Source organism: Musa acuminata, chromosome BXJ2-4 (genome assembly GCF_036884655.1).
Source record: "Musa acuminata AAA Group cultivar baxijiao chromosome BXJ2-4, Cavendish_Baxijiao_AAA, whole genome shotgun sequence".
In the NCBI taxonomy this organism is placed as follows: Eukaryota; Viridiplantae; Streptophyta; class Magnoliopsida; order Zingiberales; family Musaceae; genus Musa; species Musa acuminata.
This window is the reverse complement of record NC_088341.1, coordinates 23,038,961-23,060,934: the sequence shown is the minus strand read 5'-3', so window position 1 is coordinate 23,060,934 and position 21,974 is coordinate 23,038,961. Positions and strand designations below refer to the sequence as shown.

At 38.8% G+C, this 21,974-nt stretch overlaps 1 protein-coding gene across 3 annotated transcripts; it reads left to right on the top strand.

Moving 5' to 3' along the window:
• The first annotated feature begins 2,561 nt into the window (after positions 1–2,561).
• LOC135610125 (UDP-glucuronate:xylan alpha-glucuronosyltransferase 1-like) lies at positions 2,562–5,868 on the top strand. Of its 3 annotated transcripts, none has more exons than XM_065104211.1 (3): positions 2,562–2,902; positions 3,906–4,729; positions 4,802–5,868. In XM_065104211.1, the coding sequence occupies exons 1-3, from the start codon at positions 2,859–2,861 to the stop codon at positions 5,788–5,790; spliced, it is 1,857 nt and encodes a 618-aa protein (XP_064960283.1). In that variant the 5' UTR covers positions 2,562–2,858; the 3' UTR covers positions 5,791–5,868. The 3 variants fall into 3 exon arrangements, with proteins under 3 accessions (XP_064960283.1, XP_064960284.1, XP_064960282.1); XM_065104212.1 differs by lacking the exon at positions 2,562–2,902 and adding an exon at positions 2,910–3,772; XM_065104210.1 differs by lacking the exon at positions 2,562–2,902 and having other exon boundaries at positions 2,910–4,729.
• The last annotated feature ends 16,106 nt before the right edge of the window (positions 5,869–21,974 follow it).

Sequence of the window (21,974 nt, the reverse complement as noted above, 5' to 3'; positions counted from 1 at the left end):
GTTAACTTATCAAAAAAATATTGACTTTATTTTGACCAGAACATCAAAGAACTTTCTTTCCTTCATATACGAAATATGTCCTTTCCACATTACATCCCCATGTCATTTACTTCCATTTATTTTTATTTCATCCTTCTTCTTTTTTTCTCCTTGCCTAAGTGAAGAACACACTGTCATTAGTTGGTCAAGTATTGATAGGGCCAAGCCCTCGACGCTATCACGGCCGAGACACGAAACACACTTTCCATAGCATTTTAGCATGCAGCCTATTTATATTATATATATATATATATATTTATTTATTTATTTAATCGGTTTAGAATCATGGGTTTTAGTTATGGTTCCGATTTCAGTTCGATTCGAAACTCTAGAACCATTGACCCAATTAGGTTTCGATCCAAATCGAACCAGGTCTAAGTTTTATGATGGGGGACCTGTCTCGACCATGATAAGGGAATGAATCCATGGCTCTTTCGTCACCGACGACCACGGCAATGACACAACTCACTACCTTTCTCCGGAGCCCAACTTGTCCGCTACTCCTCGAGTCGATGACTTGTACTCGGGACGGAGACTAAGGCAGCAGATTAGCATGTAGCGAGGCATTGCCTTCCGAAGACTACTCACTCCATGCATTCAATGCGCACAACAGCGTGTCACACAAAGGAGAAGAAGCCTCCAAGACGACGTGTCCGCGGGGAGGGAAGAAACACAGGGATTAATTATTTGTCGATGCTCTTGAACAAATGAATTAAAACACTAATATGATACTGTTAGATCAATGATCGAAGATTTTGAAGTTTCATCTTGTTAAATCAAATTTTGATTTTTTGACATGTAGTTAGCTATGGGATCAAACAAGAGAAAGTTTGAGCCGAAAACTGTACTGGTAGACCGATAATCTCTTTAATGCTTGAGAATTTATATAGATGCAATGGAACTATGATGCTTTATTATTATATTTGATTTCATGATTACATGTCGAGAATGGTTTCGACAATAAATGTTAATACGAAAGGCATGGGGGGTAAGTACCGACTGCGTTAACTTTCCATTTAAAACATTAATATGATATTATTAGATCTATGATTCAAGATTTTAAATTTCATCTTATTAAATCATATTTTGATTATTCGATATGGATGTTGATTCGGATCTAATCTAGATCATCTTTCGTGTCTAACTTCAATAGATATGATATTAGATAAAAAAAAAATTTAAGTCATATTTTTTTTAAGGACTCGATCAAATGGTACTGTAATACTTTATATGTTTGAAAGTGTATCGAGGAGCCTTTTATAATATTATATGATACTATTACATTTGAGTTAACGGTTAAATGTCGAGAATGGTTTCAAAAATAATTGCGATCATGTAATGATTAACACGGAAGGCATAGGGTTAGTATCGATTGAGCCAACTTCTCATTTAAATGACATGGTAAACTCCCCGAGTCGACATTCGATCTCTTGGTTGACATCATGTAGACATTGATCGAATGAGATTGAATATGACGAGACAATCATCTATATATATATATATGTCATAATCATCGTATCATATCTAATAAAATTTGATGATGCCAATTAATTTAATTGATCATATAATATGTATATACAGACGCGCTGCTACATGTTCTGAGTCGTGTTAATTGCATCTCATGTTGAGAGTTAATTGGCCTGATGAGACTAAAACTTTTGATCAATCGATTCGATTGTGGTACCTCCTTAACCCTTAGGATGTTTATAGAATATGAAGTCAGTGTGGTATAAATGTTATACGAGAGTGAGAGAGAGGTATGATTGGTTGGATGGATATATTTTTATCACATTTATGAGCAACAAAGTTCTCCAAGTTTTGTCAAGTCAAACCATTCTTGTGTAGGCTACATGAAAAACAATAATAGAGAGCTATTGGATTGTTCGCGGACGAGTCTTACACAATTGATTGAAATTAGCATCAAATGCTACCAATTCTTCCTATCTCCTACACTCTTATTCTTTTCAAGATGTGAACATCTTTTAGATTCTCTTCCCATTATTATTTATCATCCTTTCCCATGTGCTCCAAATTATTAAGCTTTGGAGTTCTCACTAATTTATTCCCCAACAAGAATCTTGAGAAACTGGCTTCGGATTCAGTGGTCTGTCTAATCAGGAAAAAGAAGAACATGTAGGTCTGTTTCCCGATTCTTTATTTATATTGAGCTAAATACAAAAGATAGATATATATATTTTTTCTTAAAAAGAATGATTATATCATTCAAAGTTATCTATTATTACTATTTTTCGGTATAAGAATGATTATTTATGCGAATTTTCGGTATAAGTCTTCAGAGACGGCACGAAGATTACGATAAGATTTGACCAAACTGACATTGTCTTCTTTTTCAGACTTAATTTGTTTCTACTGCAAATTTGCTATCACTGTTTAATGTGCTTTGTTACCACCAGAAGGTTGATAGCTTATAATTTATTGATTTCCAACAGATATCTGTTGGCATTAATGTACTTGTTGGACTATTTCTTCCCATGAAATGAGTTGTCAACCTGCCTCTCTTTCCCATTTATATTCTTTTAATTTGGTCTACCACCATAATCGATTGCCAGTGGAACAGTTCCTTCTTGCAGTTGCCAACCACATCTTTCTTTACTCTCTCCCTCTCTCTAATTGTGGTTTTGTCTTCCTTCCATGCTGCAGTGCAGTCTGAAGACCCTCAGATTGCACCTATTTGTGGTTGCGCCAACAGTGGTCAGTGGTCATCATAAGAATGATTTCTTCTTCTTCTTCTTCTTCTTCTTCTTCTTTATGTTGATGGGAGAGCAGATGAAACCTTCCTCTGCGTCCCACCGATCGATATGAAAGGGCTAACCATTACATCCCCCAGCCTCCACGAAGCACGGTATGCACTGGCCACAACCTTGTCTTCTTTTCCTGGCTACTTGTTCCTGGTTTTATTGGTTCGGTGCAGAAGCCATTATAAATTGTTCCTCTGATACTGTTCTCTCTCGTGCCTGATGGTTCCGTCTGTTTCCTTGGTTAGTACTGAGTTCTTGGTCTTGTTGCTCTATTCGTTTTACCTGATTTGTATCTTCATATGTTGTGCTCATCTTAGAAGCGCTTATGGTTTCTATTTCATCCGAAACTTCTCTGTACGTGTTCTTCAATACACGAGAAGAAGGATTTGCTACGAGGAGAATGAGCTCCTATGCTTTGCTTTGAAGAAGTCTTTTGATCGTAACCATGGGCGCTCAAGATTGACCAAGAAATTCTACCCAGAAAACACGGAAAATGAATGAGCAAATCCGAAAGAAGACTTGGGAATAGCAACGAAGTCTGGTCTGAAACATTGACTGACTAATTTTGCCTGAACTGAGGTTCAAGTATGGCTGTAGTCTTTCTTTCTCCTCCGGAATCCCCAAACCTTGAGAATTCTCACTCGCAAACCTTCACGGAATGAACGCATCGAATCATGGTCTTTCGTATCGTAAATCAGTAATTTCACTGTGTCATCAACGCTCATCATCTTTCATTCTTATCGATCCTCCCATTTAATTCTTCCACCCACCCATTTAATTTAGCTGGACAAGAATGACAGGATGAGAGGGACATGCACTATGGAAAGGAAGATTCCTTCAAATGAGGCACTGCGAAATATAGGTCTTCTTCTCTGTTCATTTAAGCTTCAGCTGTAAGCCTAATCGTTCTTTTTTGTTTGGTAACTTCGATGGTCATGGTGGAAATGGAAGTTAGCATACTTCCAATTTAGAGGGTACATCAGATCCTTATCTACACATGCTGCCTTTGTTTAGTTACGGGATGACAAATTGTTTTTGTTCTTGTATCTTTTGTGCCATGGCCTTCTTCATCTTGATGCTTCCATTTGGATTTGTTTTCTGGTGCAGCGACGACACAAGCAAAAGAAAGATGAAGTTGAAGCATCACAAACTCGGAGACAAGTACAGAATCGTGTTCTCCAGCTGCAAGTTTCACTCCCTGAAACTGGCCCTCTTTGTCATTACATGTTGCACGGTGTTAACCCTCCTCTACTCGCCAACAGAGCGCAATGAGCATCGCCAGCAGTCCGATTCCAGGTCTAGATTTGTGGACGTTGGGTCGATTTGGCAGAACACATCGTCAGATCCTCGATACGTATCAGATACGGGTGTCGATTGGCAACAAGTATCGAGCGCTCTGCCAAGTGTTGATGGCACAGAGCATAGTCTCAAGATCGGCTTGCTCAACTTCAACTTCACCGAGGTCGGCGTCTGGCGGCGCGCGGTGCCAAATGCTGAGTTTTCCGGCGTCCACCTTGAGTACGCCGACGCGAGCATCACTTGGAATGTTCTGTACCCGGAGTGGATCGATGAGGAAGAAGACAACGAAGTGCCTGCCTGTCCATCGCTTCCTGAGCCCCGAGTGAAGAATGGATTAGAACTCGACGTCGTCGCTGTTAAGCTGCCCTGCCGTAGGTCAGGCAGCTGGTCGAGAGACGTTGCCAGATTGCATTTGCAGCTCTCTGCAGCCAAACTCGCCGCAGCAGGACGCTCCCCGGTCCATGTCCTCTTCGTCACCGAGTGCTTCCCGATCCCCAACCTGTTCATCTTCAGAGACCTCGTCAGAAGAGAAGGAACCGCTTGGCTGTACAAGCCCAGCGTAGCGACGTTGAGGGAGAAGCTCCGGCTTCCGATCGGGTCATGCGAACTCGCTGTTCCACTGAAAGCACGAGGTCAGCTACTCGATCATCTTCGTCAGCCTAAATTGAAGGAAGCTTGACGGAGCTGCTTGTTTCTCCCTGCAGTGCGGCCACAGACTGGGAGTGGAACGAGAGAAGCATATGCGACGATACTGCACTCTGCAGAGGTCTACGTCTGCGGCGCCATCGCCGTGGCTCGGAGCATCCGCTTGGCGGGGTCGAAGAGGGACCTCGTCATACTGGTCGACGAATCCATAAGCGACCACCACCTGGGCGGCCTCGAAGCCGCAGGATGGAAGGTCAGAACGATCCAACGGATCCGAAACCCCAAGGCGGAGAAGAACGCGTACAACGAGTGGAACTACAGCAAGTTCCGGTTGTGGCAGCTCACCGACTACGACAAGGTCATCTTCATCGACGCCGACCTCCTCATCCTGAGGAACATCGACTTCCTGTTCAAGATGCCGGAGATATCCGCGACGGGGAACAACGCCACCATCTTCAACTCCGGCGTGATGGTGGTCGAGCCCTCCAATTGCACCTTCCAGCTGCTGATGGATCACATCGACGAGATCACGTCTTATAATGGTGGCGACCAGGGATACCTCAACGAGATCTTCACGTGGTGGCACCGCATCCCGAGGCAGATGAACTTCCTGAAGCACTTCTGGGAGGGCGACAGCCAGAGCGTGAAGGCGAGGAAGACGAGGCTATTCGCGGCCGAGACGCCCGGCCTCTACGTCCTGCACTACCTGGGGCTGAAGCCATGGCTCTGCTTCCGGGACTTCGACTGCAACTGGAACTCCGTCCTCTACCGGAGTTTCGCCAGCGACGAAGCCCACGCGACGTGGTGGCGCGTGCACGACAGCATGCCGGAAGGCCTCCAACGCTTCTGCCTGCTGTCCACGGTGACGAAGGCCGGGCTGGAGTACAACCGGCACAAGGCCGAGAAGGCCAACTTCCCCGACCAGCACTGGCGCCGCAACGTGACCGATCCCAGACGGCATCTGTGCTTCGAGAAGTTTTGCCGGTGGGAGGACGTGCTGCAGCACTGGAACGGGTCGCACACATCGTCCACTGCTCGATCTACTTAGCACACCATCATCATCGGCGATGCCCGTCTTCTTTAGCACATACAGCCCACGTATACGACTCCGTGACGGCTTACAAGATGTCAAGCGAACTGTCTGTTATAAATTGTTCAAATTAAAAAGAAAAAAAATTTCTTTTCAAAAGATTTATTTGAAAATATATATTTTTTAATTATTTTGATAGTTATTTTTGAAAGATTATATTTTTTGAGAAAAATATCTATAAATAAGTATTTGAGGGTAAATAATGTATACATCTCTTTTATACTCTTCTTCTTTACAATTAGACATTCTTGATTCCTCTTTAAAGATTCTTTATTGTTTGATCAATACAAATCTTATAAAGACTTGTCATATTCATTAAAATTATTTACATCAAACACATAGCAATCTTATTGAGAAGAGGGTACAAATATCATTTTTTTAGGAAAGTGTTTATACACGTTTCAAGCTTAAATATATTTCCTATAGTATTCTTTATCTTGTGTTTATTATTTGTTTCCATAGTGTTTTTATCATCTTCTTTGTCGTATTTTTCCAACAATCTAAAAATGATATTTTGTGAGTTTATACAAATTCACCATGGAGGCTACAAATACCATCAAATTATTGAATCAAGATTTTGTTCATTTGGATCGTTTTGATAAAACGAATTTTACCCGTTGGCAAGACAAGATGAAGTTCATGTTGACTGCTTTGAAGATCTTCTATGTACTTGATCCAAATCTTTAACCAATTCCTGATCCAACCGATGATGACATCGATGAAGTCAAGGCTAAACAAAAGAAGAGAAATGAAGATGAAGTCATGTGTAGAGGACACATTCTCAATGCTCTTTCTATATGCCTTTATGATCTTTATACAGTGGAACCATCTTCAAAAGCAATTTGGAATACTTTGGAATTCAAGTATCATGCCAAGGGAGAAGGTACAAAATTTTTTTTAATTTCTAAATATTTTGATTATAAGTTTGTGGATGACAAGCCAATCTTGGCACAAGTGCATTAGTTGTAGGTCATTGTTAATCAATTGAAGGCTAAAAAAATTAAACTTCCTGAACCTTTTCAAGTAGGGGCTGTAATAGCTAAGTTGCCTTCATCTTGGAAAGGGTATAGGAAGAAGATTTTGCATGACTCCAAGAATATCACTTTCGAGCAAATTCAAAAACATCTTCGAATCGAGGAGAAATCAAGGATGAGAGACAAGAGCGAGAACTCTTTTGGTAATATAAAAATAAATATTATGAATCAACCTAAGAATTCGAACAAAGACAAGCAAAACAAGGAAAATCATTTTAGCCCCAAAAGGGATCAAAGAAAATTTAAGAAGCTAAAGAGTGGAGGTTATTTTGTTTATGGAAAACCTGGTCATTTTGCTAAGGATTGCAGATTTAAAAAGGGCCAAAAATCGGAAGTCAACTACATTGAGGAAGATGATAATATAATTGCTACGGTGAGCGAAGTAAATGCCATATTTGGTAAAGATTCTGGTTGGTGGTATGACACTTGTACTACCATCCATGTTTGCTATGATAAGGCACTCTTCAAGACTTACAAAGAAGTCACAGAAGGGCAAGAGATTCAAATGGAAAATGAAGTTCGTTCTAAGGTGAATGGCAAGGGAAATATGGAACTCACTTTCACTTCGGGTAAGAAAGTCACTCTTATTAATGTTCTTCATGTACCGGATATGAGTAGAAATTTATTGAGTGGGAATCTCCTTGGCAAACATGTAATTAAATCTATATTTGAATCAGAGAAATTAATTCTATCCCGTAATGGAACTTTTATTGGAAAAGGCTATTCCGAGGGAATGATCAAATTATCTATTGTTGACAATGATTTTAAATTTAATAAAGATGTTTCTTCTATTTGTTAGGATCGAGAGCACTAAGAGGGGGGGGGGTGAATTAGTGCAGCGGAAAACTTACAGCGATTTAAAACCAAAAGCCGCGTTCGTTCAATAAAAACTATTATGATGCAAAAGCTAATTCTCAGTTTGTATCTAAGTGCAGTTTGCGTCTAAGCGCAGATTGCGTCTAAGCGCAGTTTGCGTCTAAACACAGTTTGCATTTAAGCGCAGTTTGCGTCTAAGCGCAGTTTGCGTCTAAACGCAGATTTACGTTTAAACACAGTTTTACATCTAAACGCAGATTTACGTCTAAACGCAGTTTTACGTCTAAACGCAGATTTACGTCTAAACTCAGTTTACGTCTAAAACGTCTAAACACAGTTTGAGCAGTTTTACGTCTAAACGCAATTTTACGTCTAAACGCAGATTTACGTCTAAACGCAGTTTTACGTCTAAACGCAGATTTACGTCCAAACGCAGTTTTACGTCTAAAACGCAGTTTACGTCTAAATGGAATCAAGACGTAAACGAAAACTGCACAGAACCTTATTCGTAAAAACGCAGAAGACAGTTTGCAGTTGTAAATGAAATCAAGACGTAAACGTAAACTGCACAGAACCTTGTTCGTTAAAGGGCAGAAGACAGTTTGCAGTTGTAAATGAAATCAAGACGTAAACGTAAACTGCACAGAATTCGTTCGTAAAAGCGCAGAGAGCAAAGGCTAAGTAGGAGGTTTGCAGTAATGATAAAGTGCTCAAAATAAACGCAAACCAGAGATTTAGAGTGGTTCGGTCAGTCTTGACCTACTCCACTTTTGGCTTCCTCCACCGATGAGGTCACCGACGTCAACTAGAAGCCTTCCTTCAATAGGAGAAGGCCAAACTACCCTCTTACAGATTCACTCCTTTTGACGGGCTCAGGAGACAACCCTTACAGATGTTTTCTCTCCTCACTTTACAACACAAACTTGAAGAACAGAAGGAGGAGGAAAACTAGCAGTTTTGAGCTCTAAGAACCACTGAAAAGATCAAGATTTCGGCTTGAGTTCTTGCTCTTTCAGTGCTGAATGGGTGGGGTATTTATAGGCCCCAACCCAGTTCAAATTTGGAGCTCAAAACGATCAAATCCCGGAATTCCGGGATCAGGCGGTTGCACCTCCTGACTGGAGAGGTTGCACCGCCTGGCAGAGCTCGAAGACTGAGCTCAGGCGGTGCTACCTCTCGACAGAGGCGGTTGCACCTCTCTGCCAGAGCTCGAAGACTGAGCTCAGGCGGTGCCACCTCTCTATCAGGGAGGTTGCACCGCCCAGTCTTGCTCGAAGACTGAGCTCAGGCGGTGCCACCTCCCGGCTGGAGAGGTTGCACCGCCCAGTCTCGCTGGGAGGCTTAGCCCAGGCGGTGCCACCTCCTGGCCTAGGCGGTTGCACCTCCTAGCACTATTCCAGATCACTGGTTGGGCTCCAAACTTGGCCCAAACCAGTCCGAATTCGGGCCCAATTGGCCCAAGATTAAGTTAATGGGATCACCTCCCATTTTCCAACTTAATCAACGTGCTAACTACGATTAGATCTAAGACAATTTCTGCAGCTTTGCTTCGGTGCGTCAATCGCTCCTTCCGGCGAGTTTCCGACGAACTTCCGTCGATCATCCGATGAACCCTCGGTGATGCTCCTGCGGACTTCCGGCAAACTCCTGGACTTTGCGACGATCCACTTGGCAAGTTCCGACGAGCTTCGCTTGGCAAGCTTCTGGACTTCTCGGATCTGTTCTCGCAGAACCTCCGACGACCGTCCGAACTTCCGTCGAACTCTCGAACTCCCAACGTGATCATGAACTTGACTCCGGCGCAACTCCTGCTGCATGTCTTTCTTCCATCGTAGTTAATCCTGCACACTCAAAACAAAAACTTCGATCGAGACAATTAATCCTAAGCAATTAACCAAGTTGTCCGGCATGTCATTGGTCCCTCGACGCTTCGTCCGATTCTTCGGCGCATCGTCCTTTCCTGCAGCCTATTGCCCAATTGGCCAGTTGACTCCGCAACTCCGATATCCTTGGCACAATACCCGCTCTTCTTGGCCCGATGCCCGAGTCCACGACCCGAAGCCTTCTGTCGATACGTCGACCGATCCACCGGCCCGACGTCCAATCTTCTGACATGTTCCTTCGGCACAACATGATGTTCCTGCTTTAATTGTCTCATCCTGATCGAAGCACCCAGCGTCACTCAAAACGCAGATTAAATCATAAACATATCTCAAGGAGTTTCATCATCAAAATACGAGATTCAACAATCTCCCCCTTTTTGATGATGACAACTACTTGATGACGGAGTTAAACTTAACTCCCGGAGTTTAAACAAACTCCCCCTATCAATATACCTTATTGATAGAAACTCTTAGATTCAAAAATCTAAGCAACATGTCATCATAATCGGAGTTAACCTTAACTCCCAGAGTTTAAACAAACTCCCCCTATCAATATGCCATATTGATAGAACCTTGAATTCAAACTGTATTCAAGTCATTGCAATATTCATCATGAATACTTGCAACACGTCAACATGAACATATGCATAAACTTATGCATAACATGTCATGTCATCAACATACTTTCATCAACATACTTCTCCCCCTTTGTCATCAACAAAAAGGAGAAGTATCACAATCAAGTGTTTGTGATATTGGTTCAACTCATTGCATGAAAAACATATTATCAAGTTTTATCATCATGCAGTTTTGAAGCCAGAAAATTTAGCAAATGTTACATCATGCTTAGAATATTCAGGCTATCAAGTTTTAGATATGCAAGTTTTACAGCATACAAGATAGCACTTTTAGAACATGCAAGCTAGCAATTTAGAGATGTTCAAGAAAGCAACTCTTGCTTCTTGAGATATGCAAATTTGTCAAGTTTTGCTAGATGTGCAAGTTAGCATTTTTGCCTCTTGAGATAGGCAAGATAGCACTTTTGCAATTTTTGTTTGGCAAGCTTGTGATGTTCAAGATAACAAGCTCTTTCTTCTCTTTTGAGAAGTGTCATTTTTGCTTTCTTTGCAAAGTGCAAGCTAGCAAAATGCCAAACTAGCAAGAGATGATGTTTTACATGAGGCAAGCAAACAATTTGGCAAGTGTTACATTTGCATCTTCTCTTTAGATGTGCAAGAAAATAAACAAGTTTTTGCATTTTCTTGACATTTCAAGCTAGCAATTATCGGTGATGTTCAAGATAGCAATTTCTTCTCCTTTATAATTTTTGCCTTTTTCTTGAATTGTGCTAGCAATCTATCTCCCCCTTTGTCATTGTCAAAAAGAAGGGAAAAACCCTTTACATCAATTTCTAAATCATGACAAAGGTAAGTAATCATTCTTATTTGTGCATCATTATAGTTTCAATGCACAAATTCATTAACATTACATTTCATTTTTTTTTTTTTTTGATACCGAAAAATCAATCATCATCATGAGCATATCAAACATGATATTCAAGTATTCATGATATATCATTTTGGCAACATGATCATAGATATTCAAACGATGGTATCTAAATGTCAGAATTCATTACATCCTTATTATGCATGATCATTAACTCCTCATTTGTATTTCATGCATTATTTCATTTCATCTCATGAGGAATATCAAGAAGAATTATTGGATGATGAGATAAATATTTTATGAATACACGGAATTGTATAAAAATCATATCATAAGTGTTTCATGTATTCATATTATCACATGAAGCATATTATCATTTTTGAGATTCGTAACATGAATAACGTTATTACTATTTTATCAAAATCAATTTCGAGATTCACACAATATCATGAAATCATTAATCTCGATAAGATGGGAAAAGTATTTTCTTTTTAAGTGATCATAAAAAACTCATTCATAATTCAAGTGATTTACAAGATATTATAAATGAATTTATCACTTGTATTTCATCAAAATAGAGAACTCTAGAGATAGAAAATGATTGAAGCATTTAACATGATTGAAGCATGATTCATATTTAAAGTGTATCTTATGTCGTAAATACGAATCAAGCATTTGTAAAATCTGAAATCATCCTCAAAATTACATTCAATAAATTCATATATGACAAGCATAGATTTATTGAAAAATCAATAAGATAGAGGATTATATTTCAAGTGTTTATCAATTGTAGCATTTCATCACATGGTAAGATATCAATGCGTAAAATTACGATACAAGTTCTTGATATCTTAACGCATGATGCAAACATGGCATAATGCAAATTTGGCAATCATAGCATCAATTCATATAAATATGGCAATCATATCAATTCATATATTTCTCCCCTTTTTTTAAGCGTTTCATCTTAAGTGATTGATTTCATGTTAGCATGCCTTTTCATTTATGTCAAATAAAGACATGCATCAACGTTTAGGATCGTAAAATGAATTTCATCATAAAACCATCAATCACAAAAATCATCATGTATAACTTTAAAATCTCATGCATAAAATCATCAAATCATAGTATCAAAACTTTAATATTTTCATTGCAACATTAAGCAAGGTTTCATTGAACTTAATTTTGAATGATTCTTATAAATGCCTAAAACTTCTTTAGCTTTAATTTATATGATTGACTTAATAATAACATGCTCAAATCTTTATTCTTATGTCAAAACCATACATCATCTCTAACAATCAAAGACAATGAAAAATATCAAAAACCATGTATCGTCATTGAAAAGCAATATGAAAATCATCAAAATATACATTCTTGCTTTTCAAGCACATAAATAAGATTAATCTCACAAGGTGTACAATCATTAGATTTCTATCTTGCATTAACATAAGACATGCAGTTTTTATTATCATTTTCAAAATTACAAGCATGATCATATTTTTGCATTTTCATTATTAAATTATTAAAAATGTAATTTTCAAGAAAATTTAAAGAAAAAGAAAATTGCATCATGAAAAGCATCATGTAATTTCGAAGTAAATTAAAGGCATTTTGATTACCTCAGCGTCGAAAGGCGTAAAGGCGTAGTTTGCCACCTCGCCTTTGTTGATTTTCTCCTCGTCTTCGGAGGAGCTCGATTCATCCCAATTTTTATTCTTCTTCTTGCGTTCAAAGCAAGTAGTTCCGTTTTTTTTATTTTTTAATTTTTGTTTCATTTGTAGTTTAAGTTCACCATCACTTGAGCTTATGCTCGAGTGGTCTTCAAATGTTCTATGTCCCAAATCCTTCCTGTTCTTTGGAAGGTGGTTCTCAAGTTCTTCACGTGCATTGCACGTCATTTCATAGGTGATCAATGAACCAATTAGTTCTTCAAGTGGAAATTGGTTCAAGTTTTTCGATTCTTGAATAGCAGTTACTTTTGAATCCCAAGTTTTAGAAAGTGAGCGCAAAACTTTGTTAACGAGTTCAAAATCCGAAAAGCTTTTACCAAGTGATTTTAAACCATTGACGACATCCGTAAAACGGGTGTACATGTCAACAACGGTTTCGCTTGGTTTCATATGAAAAAGCTCGAAATCATGCAGTAAAATATTAACTTTCGAGTCTTTGACTCTACTAGTTCCCTCGTGCGTGATTTCAAGAGTGCGCCAAATATCGAAAGCCGTTTCGCACAAAGAAACCCGATTGAATTCATTTTTGTCCAAAGCGCAAAATAAGGCATTCATAGCCTTTGCGTTTAAAGAAAAATACTTCTTCTCTAAATCCGACCATTCGTTCATCGGTTTAGAGGGAAGTTGAAAACCATTTTCAACGATATTCCATAAATCCAGATTTAGAGAAATCAAGAAAACTCTCATTCGAGTTTTCCAATAAGTGTAGTCCAATCCGTTAAAGAATGGTGGACGAAAGACCGAAAAGCCCTCTTGAAGAGCCATTTCTCTCGGGTGTAAATCCGAAATGAGAAATACCCCGCTCTGATACCAATTGTTAGGATCGAGAGCACTAAGAGGGGGGGGGGGTGAATTAGTGTAGCGGAAAACTTACAGCGATTTAAAACCAAAAGCCGCGTTCGTTCAATAAAAACTATTATGATGCAAAAGCTAATTCTCAGTTTGTATCTAAGTGCAGTTTGCGTCTAAGCGCAGATTGCGTCTAAGCGCAGTTTGCGTCTAAACGCAGATTTACGTCTAAACGCAGTTTTACGTCTAAATGCAGATTTACGTCTAAACGCAGATTTACGTCTAAACTCAGTTTACGTCTAAAACGTCTAAACACAGTTTGAGCAGTTTTACGTCTAAACGCAATTTTACGTCTAAACGCAGATTTACGTCTAAACGCAGTTTTACGTCTAAACGCAGATTTACGTCCAAACGCAGTTTTACGTCTAAAACGCAGTTTGCGTCTAAATGGAATCAAGACGTAAACGAAAACTGCACAGAACCTTATTCGTAAAAACGCAGAAGACAGTTTGCAGTTGTAAATGAAATCAAGACGTAAACGTAAACTGCACAGAACCTTGTTCGTTAAAGCGCAGAAGACAGTTTGCAGTTGTAAATGAAATCAAGACGTAAACGTAAACTGCACAGAATTCGTTCGTAAAAGCGCAGAGAGCAGAGGCTAAGTAGGAGGTTTGCAGTAATGATAAAGTGCTCAAAATAAACGCAAACCAGAGATTTAGAGTGGTTCGGTCAGTCTTGACCTACTCCACTTTTGGCTTCCTCCACCGATGAGGTCACCGACGTCAACTAGAAGCCTTCCTTCAATAGGCGAAGGCCAACTACCCTCTTACAGATTCACTCCTTTTGACGGGCTCAGGAGACAACCCTTACAGATGTTTTCTCTCCTCATTTTACAACATAAACTTGAAGAACAGAAGGAGGAGGAAAACTAGCAGTTTTGAGCTCTAAGAACCACTGAAAAGATCAAGATTTCGGCTTGAGTTCTTGCTCTTTCAGTGCTGAATGGGTGGGGTATTTATAGGCCCCAACCCAGTTCAAATTTGGAGCTCAAAACGATCAAATCCCGGAATTCCGGGATCAGGCGGTTGCACCTCCTGATTGGAGAGGTTGCACCGCCTGGCAGAGCTCGAAGACTGAGCTCAGGCGGTGCTACCTCTCGACAGAGGCGGTTGCACCTCTCTGCCAGAGCTCGAAGACTGAGCTCAGGCGGTGCCACCTCTCTGTCAGGGAGGTTGCACCGCCCAGTCTTGCTCGAAGACTGAGCTCAGGCGGTGCCACCTCCCGGCTGGAGAGGTTGCACCGCCCAGTCTCGCTGGGAGGCTTAGCGCAGGCGGTGCCACCTCCTGGCTTAGGCGGTTGCACCTCCTGGCACTATTCCAGATCACTGGTTGGGCTCCAAACTTGGCCCAAACCAGTCCGAATTCGGGCCCAATTGGCCCAAGATTAAGTTAATGGGATCACCTCCCATTTTCCAACTTAATCAACGTGCTAACTACGATTAGATCTAAGACAATTTCTGCAGCTTTGCTTCGGTGCGTCAGTCGCTCCTTCCGGCGAGTTTCCGGCGAACTTCCGTCGATCATCCGATGAACCCTCGGTGATGCTCCTGCGGACTTCCGGCAAACTCCTGGACTTTGCGACGATCCACTTGGCAAGTTCCGACGAGCTTCGCTTGGCAAGCTTCTGGACTTCTCGGATCTGTTCTCGTAGAACCTCCGACGACCGTCCAAACTTCCATCGAACTCTCGAACTCCCAACGTGATCATGAACTTGACTCCGGCGCAACTCCTTCTGCATGTCTTTCTTCCATCGTAGTTAATCCTGCACACTCAAAACAAAAACTTCGATCGAGACAATTAATCCTAAGCAATTAACCAAGTTGTCCGGCATGTCATTGGTCCCTCGACGCTTCGTCCGATTCTTCGGCGCATCGTCCTTTCCTGCAGCCTATTGCCCAATTGGCCAGTTGACTCCGCAACTCCGATATCCTTGGCACAATACCCGCTCTTCTTGGCCCGATGCCCGAGTCCACGACCCGAAGCCTTCTGTCGATACGTCGACCGATCCACCGGCCCGACGTCCAATCTTCTGACATGTTCCTTCGGCACAACATGATGTTCCTGCTTTAATTGTCTCATCCTGATCGAAGCACCCTGCGTCACTCAAAACGCAGATTAAATCATAAACATATCTCAAGGAGTTTCATCATCAAAATACGAGATTCAACACTATTTATATTATTGATTCTTATTCATTATGACATGATAGATTAGCACATATTGGAACTAGCACCATTAGAAGAATGGTTAAGTGTGGCTTAATAAATTATCATTTTGATGATCTTAATAAATATGAAATTTATGTTAAATCAAAAATGATGAAGAAACCCTTCAAAAGTGTTGAAAGATATACTAATTTATTAGACTTATTACATTATGAGATATGTGAATTAAATGACATATTAACGAGAGGAGGTAATAGATATTTCATTACTTTTATAGATGATATGTCTAGATTCGTATATGTGTACTTATTGAAACATAAAAATAATACTTTTAAGGCATATAAAGCAGAAGTTGAAAATCAATTTGGGAAGAAAATTAAAGCTTTAAGAAATAATAGAGGAGGATAATATTTTCCTAATGAATTTAACTTGTTTTGTGAACAACATGGCATAATTCATGAATGTTCAGCACCTAAAACACCTGAGCAAAATGGATTAGCAGAAAGAAAAAATAGAACTTATCTAAAGATGATTAATGCTATGTTGTTGCATGCTAAATTATCTTATAATTTGTGGAGAGAAGTTTTATTGGCTGCATGTCATATTTTAAATAGTATTCCCTTTAAAAAGAATAAAATCTCTCCATATGAGTTATGAAAAGGAAGACAGCCTAACATTGGTTATTTTAAAGTGTGGGGATGTCTTGCATATTGTAAGAATAATGATCATCAAAAGATAAAATTGGGACATAGAGGAATCAAATGTGTATTTATAAGCTATGCCTCAAATAGTAAAGCATATAGACTTCTTAATTTGAAGTCTAATATCATAATAGAATCTCGAGATGTGAAGTTCTTTAAACATTTAATGACTTTAAGTAATAATGTTCATCCTCCAACTAGTGAAGAGTCACTAGTGGAGACATCTCAAAAGGTTGGTGAGCAACCTAATATTTCTTTGATTGAACATTAATTAAGTTCACAAGAGGTTGGAGAGCAATCTTATGAATTAAGGAGAAGCACTCGTGTATGAAAAGTAAAAACATTAAGATCAGATGAGATTGATTTTCAAAGTATTTCCTTTTACCTTGTAGAAGGAACTAATGAGAGAGTCTTCAAAACAATTCCTCTTGTTTTACGAGTGAAAGATGATCCTAAAACATTTAAAGAAGCTATGGCCTCTCGTGATGCTACTTTTTAGAAAGATGCTATTAATGATGAGATGAATTCTATTATGTCAAACCATACTTGGGAACTTATCGATTTACCTTTTGCCTATAAACCTATTAGTTGTAGATGGGTATTTTGTAGGAAGTATCATACAAATAGTACTCTCGTTCAAAGCAAGGTTAGTTGCTAAAAGATTTCAACAAAAAGGAAGGAATATATTATTTTGACACATATGCTCCTGTGGCTAGGATAACATCTATTAGAATTATTTTTGCTTTAACATCAATTTTTTATCTTTATATTTATCAAATGGATGTCAAAACAATATTTCTAAATGGAGACATCGATGAGGAGGCATATATGGAACAACCCGAAGGTTTTGTTCTACCGGGAAATGAACATAAAGTATATAAACTTATTAAATTATTATATGGTTTAAAGCAGGCTCCAAAACAGTGGCATGAGAAATTTGATATAATAATTTTTTTATTGGATTTGTTCATAATATTGCAGATAAATGTGTTTATCTCAAAATTTATGATAACTATATGGTGATAGTTTGCCTTTATGTTGATGATATGCTAATAGTGAATAACGACATGAAAGGTATTGTAGAAACAAAAAGGTTTCTATCTTCAACATTTAAGATGAAAGATCTTCGGCAAGTTGATACTATACTAGGTATCAAGGTAAAAAGAAATAGTGGGGGATATATTTTAAGTCAAACTCATTACATAGAGAAAGTACTGGATCAGTCACTTAAAAATCAAAGAAACAAATACCCCGTTTGCCCAAGTATCAAATTAGTCAAGAATGTTGAAAGAATAGTGACTCAATTAGAATATTCAAGTGCTATAAGAGGTCTTATGTATGCAACGTAATGCACAAGACCTGATATAGCATTTGCAGTTAGTAAATTGAGTAGATTTATTAGCAATCTAAATGTAGAGCATTGGAAGGCTATTGAAAGAGTTCTTGGGTACCTTAAACGAACCAAAGATCATAGCCTACAATACTCAAATTTTTTTGTTATTTTAGAAGGATATACTGATGCAAGTTAGATATCGAGTTTTGGAGATAACAAATCTACTACTGGTTGGGTGTTCGCCTTAGGAGGTGGTGCTATTTCTTGAAAGAGCAAGAAACAAACGTGTATAACTCACTCAACTATGGAATCAGAATTTGTTGTTCTAGCAAATGCAGGAAAGGAGGCTGAAAGGTTGAGAGACTTTCTATTAGAAATTCCATTGACTTCTAAGAGAGTGAATTCAATTTCTATACTTTATGATAGTCAAGCCACTTTAGCTTGTGTGTATAGTGAAATATATAATGGAAAGTCAAGACATATAAGTCTTAGATATGATTATGTGAGGAAATTAATCAAGAGTAGGATTATTTCACTCACATTTGTGAAAACAAGTGGGAATTTGGCTGATCCATTCACCAAACCTCTTACAAGAGAAGTTGTAAGATCAACATCAAAATGGATGGAGCTAAAACTCCTTGAATAAAAGATTCACCAATGATAGCAACACTACTTGTTGGGAAAAAACCTGTTAAAGCGAAATATTCTTTTTCCTCTTTGTGTATCAAAATGGGTTCTTCATCAAAATACCAATTTGACATCCAAATGAAAATATCAACCAGCACAGCATAAACAATAGAGCAAAAAATCAATCACATAGTGAGACTAAATCTTTTAACGTGAAAAATCGAATGTGGAAAAAACCATGGGACCGTAGTCCACCTCAAACTTCCACTATCAATAGTAATGATAATAGGTTTACAATAGGTCTTCTCTAGAATAACTAGAGGATTACAATAACATCAAGATCATAGATATTAGATCTCACAAAGTGGATATAGTAGGAAAGTACCTTAGAGAGGGTAAATTGTAGATCAACACCGTTAAGATTGTAGTGTTTACTGCAAGGATTCTTCACATAAAATTTGAGCCAAAACTGACAACTTTTGACCACCGATCGTCAAGCAGAAAACTTAGAAACCTTACTTTCTCTCTCTTCTTTTCTCTGCACGCCGCCGCACACGTTCACTGCGCGCACACACACACGCTGCACTCTCTAATTTTTCTACCCTCACCTTTTGCCCTTTCTCTCCTAATTATTGATTTGGGCTTATGGCCCAAATTGTCCAAGCCCACATATCGGTTGGACCTAACAATTCTCCCCCTCTAACTTATATGATGGGCTGTACTAAGCCCGCTCTTCGCCTACATGGTTCAAGCTTCACCTTAGGCAAAGACTTTGTCAACATATATGATCTATTCTCATTAGTATGCACTTTTTCCAACTGTAATTCTTTCATCTCAAGCACATCATGAATCCAGTGATATCTCACATCAATATGCTTGGATCTAGAATGATATGTTGAATTCTTGGAGAGGTGAATGACACTCTGACTATCATAGCAAACAATATATCCTTCCTGTTTCAAGCCCAATTCATGTAGAAACTTTTTCATCTATAAAGCTTCCTTGTAGGCTTTAGGAATTGCTATGTATTCTGCTTCTGTGGTTGATAGAGCAACACAATTCTGTAATTTTGATTGCCAAGAGACTGCTCCCCCTACAAATGTCATCAAGAACCCCGAAGTGGACAATCAGTATCACTTGCCATATCTGCATCTGTGTACCCTTCTAACACAAGCTTATCACTGCTAAAACATAAACATAACCTGGAAGTACCTCTTAGATATTTTAATATCTATTTCACTGCTGCCCAATGTTCCTTTCCAGGATTAGAGAGAAATCGACGGACAACTCCAACTGTATGAGCTATATCTAGCCTAGTACAAACCATAGTATACATCAAACTACCTACTGTAGATGAGTAAGGCACTATGGACATTTCTTCTTTTTCTTTCTCTCTTGTAGGACATTGTTTCGAACTAAGCTTGAAATGACCTACAAGTGGAGAACAAACTACTTTGGCTTTACTCATGTTGAATCTTTCAAGAACTATTTCAATGTAAGTCTCTTGAGATAGCCAAATCTTCTTTTTCTTCCTATCACGAAGAATCTTCATGCCAAGTATTTGTTTCACCGATCCCAAGTCTTTCATGACAAAAGACTTACTTAGCTCTCTTTTAAGCTTTCCAATTTTTCCAACATCATGGCCAACAATCAGCATATCATCAACATATAGCAGTAAAATAATAAAATCATCATCTGAAAATTTCTTCATAAACACACAATGATCAGATGTGGTTCTATCATACCCTTGGCTCATCATAAAGGAATCAAACTTCTTATACCATTGTCTAGGTGCCTGTTTGAGTCCATATAAGCTTTTCCTAAGCTTACACACCATATTTTCTTTTCCCTTGAGTTTGAAACCTTCTGGTTGCTCCATGTAAATTTCTTCTTCTAAGTCATCATGAAGAAATGTTGTTTTTACATCAAGTTGTTCAACTTCTAAATTCAAGCGGGCAGCCAAACCAAGAACAACTCGGATAGAGGACATTTTCACAATTGGAGAAAATATTTCTTCAAAGTCAATACCTTTCTTCTTACTGAATCCTTTCACAACTAGTCATGCCTTGTATCTTTGTTGTGAGCTATTGTTTTCAGTCTTCAATTTGTAAACCCACTTATTCTTGAGAGCTTTCTTTTCTTTAGGCAACTTTACACGCCGTCAGTAAGTATAACATACTCATGTGGAGGATATCTAGTAGATGGTTGTCGCTCTCTAGTGGATCTTCTCAATGGAATCTCAACTGGTGGTGAAGGTGCTTGTTCAGTTGGTTCAGCATCATCAATTGTAGGAGTATCATCACTTACATTCTCACCATGATCTTCTTGTTCATCTCCCCCATGATCATCATGAACTATAGTGAAGGAACTGGACCCAAACTCTAAGGAATATAAATAGAGGTTTCTGGCTTCTCAACATTATCACCATCATAAAACAATTGGTCTTCAAGAAACACAACATCTCTACTTCTAATAATCTTTTTATTCACTGGATCCCATAATCTGTGCCCAAACTCTTCATGACCATATCCCAAGAAGATACATGCTTTTGCTTTACTATCAAGCTTGGACCTCTCATCTTTGGGAATATGAACAAATGCTTTACACCCAAAGACTCTTAAGTGATTATAAGATATATCTTTTCCTCTCCATACTATATTTGGAACATCACCTTTCAGAGGAACTGATGGAGAAAGATTTATTAGATCAACTGTAGTTCTCATAGCCTCCCCCCAAAATGACTTTGGTAAAGGGGACAATTTGGATCATAAGCCCAAATCAATAATTAAGAGAGAAAGGGGAAAAGGTGAGGGTAGAAAAATTAGAGTGCAGCGTGTGTGTGTGTGAGCAGTGAACGTGTGCGACGGCGTGTAAAGAAAAGAGGAGAGAGAAAGTAAGGTTTCTGAGATTTTTGAATGACGATCGGTGGTCAAACATTGTCAGTTTTTGCTCAAATTTTATGTGGAGAATCCTTGTAGAAAACTCTATAATCCTAACGGTGTTGATCTATAATTTACCCTCTCTAAGGTACTTTTCTACTATATCTACTTTGTGAGATCTAGAATTCTCTTATGAGAAGATCCACCTTATGAAGATATGCTATTCTTGAGCCAAGATTTATAATCTTGATACTATTGTGATCCTTTAGTTATTCTAGAGAAGACCTATTGTAAACCTGTTATCATTACTATTGATAATGGAAGTTTGAGGTGGACTACGGTCCCGTGGTTTTTCCCATATTGGATTTTCCATGTTAAAAGATTTGGTCTCACTGTGTGATTGATTTTTTGCTCTATTATTTATGTTGTGGTGGTTGATATTTTCATTTGGATATCAAATTGGTATTTTGATGAGGAACCCATTTTGATACACAAAGAGAGATAAAAGAATATTCTGTTTTAACAGGCTTTTTCCCAACAAGTGGTATCAAAGCAATAGGTTGTTTGGTGCTAGTTTTTATTATGTGATTGAAATGGAGCAGTCTCATCTCAATTTTACGAGTGAGATATAATTTTATGAACAAGTCATTGACATGTGGAGTGGTTCGGCACTTTAA

Coding starts and splice junctions, on each gene's coding strand:
- LOC135610125 (XM_065104210.1), top strand. CDS start 3,796: ATGCTGCCTTTGTTTAGTTACGGGATGACAAATTGTTTTTGTTCTTGT. Junction 4,730..4,801: donor TGTTCCACTGAAAGCACGAG/GTCAGCTACTCG, acceptor TTCTCCCTGCAG/TGCGGCCACAGACTGGGAGT.